We start from the raw sequence: 5,000 nt of genomic DNA on the forward strand, positions 1-5,000 counted from the left end.
AAACCAAAGAGCAGTAATAATGAATCAGACGGTAAAACCAAATTGCAGTAATAATGAATCAGACGGTAAAACCAAATTGCAGTAATAATGAATCAGACGGTAAAACCAAATTGCAGTAATAATGAATCAGACGGTAAAACCAAATTGCAGTAATAATGAATCAGACGGTAAAACCAAATTGCAGTAATAATGAATGCAGTGGCTTCTTCTTCGTTGCACTTGTATCGCCCACTACATGTTGTTTAAAGTCTAGTATGTCTGTGCTTATATCATAGATTGTCATCCGTTTACAGTCGGGGAAACAGCAGAGTGGAAGCTGTATGATCAATGGTTTCTCCACTGCAATGGGAAATCATTTACAGCTTAGTCTTTTGTGAAGGACTATGACTCTCAAACCAGGAGGCAAAATTACTCTGGCTCTTAGTACTGCAACCTTGGGGGCTAGTTGGCCTTTTGGGAACTATCCCAGCGCCGGCTGTCCTAAAACCTTATTGTCCGAGAGAGTGGGGATGTAACTTGGGGCAAGACACTCTCAATTATAGTCACATTTTAGCCCAGATAGTCGGGACAGCAGTTACCTCTGATGTTCTGCTGGTCATAGTCGAACACGACTGACTATCATACGTGGTGTGATGGCCTAGAGGTAACGCGTCTGCCTAGGAAGCGAGAGAATCCGTGAGCGCGCTGGTTCGAATCACGCCTCAGCCGCCGATATTTTCTCCCCCTCCACTAGACCTTGAGTGGTGGTCTGGACGCTAGTCATTCGGATGAGACGATAAACCGAGGTCCCGTGTGCAGCATGCACTTATCGCACGTAAAAGAACCCACAGCAACAAAAGGGTCGTTCCTCTGTAGAAAAATCCACTTCGATAGGATAAACAAATAAAACTGCACGCAGGAAAAAATACAAAAAAAAAAGAAAGAAAAAAAAGGTGGCGCTGTAGTGTAGCGACCGAATTTCACACAGAGAGATCTGTTGTGATAAAAAGAAATACAAATGCAAATACAGATATTAGTGGCGGACAGAGGGGAACATATGGCTTTGACAGTGGCTCAAGACTGCCTTGCACTGTTTAAAACGTGACTGTACCTGACACTGACATCAAGCGTGATTTAGACTGCCCGGGAATCCTTTAATGAGAACAGTGTGAGACTGGAAGCGATTTTTGTCATCAGCGATGTTCGCGCTTGGCCCAAGACCATCATTCGTGTACTTGTACACACGTACAAAGTTTTGTCTTGGAGTTCGTTTTCGTTCTCGAGTATTTAGTCATACGTGTGATAATCCACTGTGTGTGTGTGTGTGTGTGTGTGTGTGTGTGTGTGTGTGTGTGTGTGTGTGTGTGTGTGTGTGTGTCCCCGTTGAGAACATTAATTTTCTCTGGAAATAACTTGTCTGCCAGGACCAAGTTTGGTCAAAGGAATGTCATGAGGTAACGCGTCCGCCTAGGAAGCGAGAGAATCTGAGCGCGCTGGTTCGAATCACGCCTCAGCCGCCGATATTTTCTCCCCCTTCACTAGACCTTGAGTGGTGGTCTGGACGCTAGTCATTCGGATGAGACGATAAACCGAGGTCCCGTGTGCAGCATGCACTAAGCGCACGTAAAAGAACCCACGGCAACAAAAGGGTTGTTCCTGGCAAAATTCTGTAGAAAAACCACTTCGTTAGGAAAAACAAATAAAACTGCAACCAGGAAAAAATAAACAAACAACAACAACAACAAAAAAAAAAAAAAAAAAGAAAAAAGAAAAAAAAAAAGGTGGCGCTGTAGTGTAGCGACGCACTCTCCCTAGGGAGAGCAGCCCGAATTTCATACAGAGAAATCTGTTGTGATAAAAAGAAATACAAATACAAATACAATGATCTCGCGATTTTTGCAGATCCGAACGCAGTGACGCCGGCCTCCGTCGTTGATACACTGAAACTGGACGGTGTAGCGTAAATGGATTTGTCCGAACTCAGACGACGACGCCTCCTTCGGAGACTAAAACTGAAACTGCACGGAGGTAAAAAAAAAAAAAAAAAAAAAAAAAGTCTACCTACCGCTCCACCGCTGCAGCAGGCGATTGTATTGCCCTGTCATGCAAATCTGTCAGTGCACGAAAAGGATTCTAACAGTAAGGAGTTCCTCCCCTTTTAGGCAAGCCAGCCAGCCTCCTTAAACCGCGAGCGCATGCGCGTCTCCATTTCCGTTTTTTTTTTTTCAGGTTGGGCTGGCAACATTCAAGAGTGTTGACAAAATTTCCAAGTAAGATTTTATTCTGATATGCATGCATGCATGTGTGTGTGTGTGTGTGTGTGTGTGTGTGTGTGTGTGTGTGTGTGTGTGTGTGTATTTAGGCGTTTGTGTGCGTGCGTGCGCGTGCAAACGATATCAAAATAGTGCAACATTGTTCCCCGGGTTGGCTTTCGCCGTTGCACCACACTGCAGGTCACGACAGTTTCTTCTGGAAAACAAGTGCATGTGCAGGCCTACCTGTCTACATGTTCATCGGTTCATCACTTTTTCTACTTCTTCGTTCGAGGGCTGCAGCTCCCACGTTCACTCGTATGTACACGAGTGGGCTTTTACGTGTATGATCGTTTTTACCCCGCCATGCAGGCAATCATATTTCGTTTTCGGGGGTACTGAAGAGTTTGATTTCGTTTCGTTTTTTTCCCCCTTTTGTTGTTGTTGTTGTTGTCGTTGTTGTTGTCGTTGTCGTTGTTGTGGTTGTATGTCCATTATCGTTCTTTTATCAGTCAGTCTGTTCGTCTGCCAGTGTTTATGATTTAGATCTTCATTACACCTTGAGTGTAATGGCTCTTATCTGAAAGTCATACGCGGCCCGCTCTTGTTTATTATAGCTCTCATCGATCGATTAAAAAAAAAAAGAAGAAGAAAAAAGGATCATGGAATGGTGCCCCACAGGCAGCTGATAACCTTATTTCTTCACTGTATGGCTATCCTTTGTATCAACACTACTGTCAAGTGTCGTAGTATTGACTTAGGGTGTGGATCAGACCTGACGCTTTCCCTTCAACCAACGCAGACGATACATTGATTGCTTTGTGAGTCTCATCAAAGATTTCCTGGCCGCAAGAGGTAAGACGTGAAGTAAGTGAATAGACCAGCAGGTATCGAAATTCTAACTGACACTCAGCGTATATCACAGACTGACATAAATTTACAGTTGGGCCAACAGCAAAGTGAGAGCTGTGGCACACGGTTTCTCTATTGCAGTGGGAAATCATTTACAGCTTGATCTTTCGTGAAGGACTATGACTCTCAATCAAGGAGGCAAAATTGCACTGGCTCTTAGTGCTGCAGCCTCAGTTTGGGGGGCTAGTCGGCCTTTGGGAACCATCCCCAACGTCGAATGTCCTAAAACCCTCTTGGCCGAGAGTGGGGAAGTAACTTGGGCAAGACATTCTCCACTGTAATGAAATTCTAGCCGAAATAGTCGGGACAGCAGTTGCCTCCTCTGCTGTTCTGATGGTCATAGTCGGACACGACTGACTACCACACACACACACACACACACACACACACACACATATATATATCGAATATCCATAATGACGGGTCTTTGACTGAATCGGGCTACCCTTTAAAAAATCACAGCACTGTTTGATACTGATTTAGTGAGGTTTGGAAAACTGAACTGATTTTACTAATATACGGTGGTGTATATATATATATATGTGTGTGTGTGTGTGCGTGCGTGCGCATGCGCGTGTGTGTGCGTGTGTGTGCGTGCGCGTGCGCGCGCGCGCGTGTGTGTGTGTGCGTGCGCGTGCGCGTGTGTGTGTGTGTGTGAATTATTTTCAGAAGGGATGGCTGTAAAACTGTCCGAAACTCAGTTGCCACAATTGCTACCATGGCTGGAGAAGCATCTTCCTTATACCTTTAAGGTAGGATGATAGAAAGAAAAGACTATTACTACTACTACTTCTAAAAGAGGCGTGTGTTTTCTTCAAGTTTTCTGTTCATCATGCATTGAATTAGTGACGGGTGCAGTAGCCGAGTGGTTGGACTTTCAATCTGAGGTTCCCGGGTTCGAATCTCGGTAACGGCGCCTGGTTGCTAAAGGGTGGAGATTTTTCCCATCTCCCAGGTCAACACATGAGCAGACCTGCTTGTGCCTGAACCCCATTCGTGTGTATACGGCAAGCAGAAAATCAAATACGCACGTTAAATATCCCGTAATCCATGTCAGTGTACGGTGATTTGGAAACAAGAACATACCCAGCTTGCACACCCACGAAAACGGAGTATGGCTGCTAACATGGCGGGGTAAAAACGGTCGTACACGTAAAAGCCCACTCGTGTACAGTACAAGTGAACGTGGGAGTTGCAGCCCACGAACGAAGAAAAAGAAGAAGAAGAAGAAGAAGAAGAAGAAACTAAGTGAGTGTATTTCATCTCAAATCTGTGGATTATATCAGCCCACTGCTCATACTGGTCACGCGGAAAACGTTCATAAAACTCCGATGTCTCAGCTTTCATGAAGAAATCCCACTTCTGAAGTCTTGCTCTGAAAATAAAAGAAAACTGGTTCAATAAGAAGGCAGTGCCTTTTTTTTAATTTTTATTTTTAGCGGAATTTTAAAATGGATGGCTAACTGCCTGGAACTGTGTAGAAAGAGATGATTTGCAAATCAAGAAAGTCCAGTGATATATATATATATGGCCTAGAGGTAACGCGTCCGCCTAGGAAGCGAGAGAATCTGAGCGCGCTGGTTCGAATCACGGTTCAGCCGCTGATATTTTCTCCCCCTCCACTAGACCTTGAGTGGTGGTTTGGACGCTAGTCATTCGGATGAGACGATAAACCGAGGTCCCGTGTGCAGCATGCACTTAGCGCACGTAAAAGAACCCACGGCAACAAAAGGGTTGTTCCTGGCAAAATTCTGTAGAAAAATCCACATCGATAGTAAAAACAAATAAAACTGCATGCAGGAAAAAATACAAAAAAATGGGTGGCGCTGTAGTGTGTAGCGACGCGCTCTCCCTGGG

The 5,000-nt window shown here is 44.7% G+C and overlaps 2 protein-coding genes across 6 annotated transcripts in view; one reads left to right on the forward strand and one right to left on the reverse strand.

Annotated features, from left to right (window-relative positions):
* Nucleotides 1–2,072, reverse strand: part of LOC143285199 (acetyltransferase YE1169-like) — a 12,463-nt gene extending 10,391 nt beyond the window's left edge. The window contains exon 1 of the mRNA XM_076592444.1: nt 2,045–2,072. The gene's annotated coding sequence lies outside the window, so the exon portion shown is untranslated. The remainder of the gene's footprint in view (nt 1–2,044) is intronic.
* A 113-nt stretch (nt 2,073–2,185) lies between these two features.
* Nucleotides 2,186–5,000, forward strand: part of LOC143285198 (glycine-N-acyltransferase-like protein 3) — a 12,899-nt gene continuing 10,084 nt past the window's right edge. Inside the window, exons 1-2 of one of the 5 annotated variants that reach the window (XM_076592439.1) lie at nt 2,186–2,249; nt 3,813–3,895. In XM_076592439.1, the coding sequence (XP_076448554.1) occupies nt 3,818–3,895 (78 nt within the window). In that variant the 5' untranslated portion in view covers nt 2,186–2,249; nt 3,813–3,817. Of the gene's footprint in view, nt 2,250–2,432; nt 2,550–2,960; nt 3,087–3,812; nt 3,896–5,000 lie in introns of those variants that run through there. The other 4 variants (XM_076592442.1, XM_076592438.1, XM_076592441.1 and 1 more) reach the window with 4 other exon arrangements.

The sequence above is a fragment of the Babylonia areolata genome, chromosome 8, assembly GCF_041734735.1.
Source record: "Babylonia areolata isolate BAREFJ2019XMU chromosome 8, ASM4173473v1, whole genome shotgun sequence".
Lineage (NCBI taxonomy): Eukaryota > Metazoa > Mollusca > Gastropoda > Neogastropoda > Buccinidae > Babylonia > Babylonia areolata.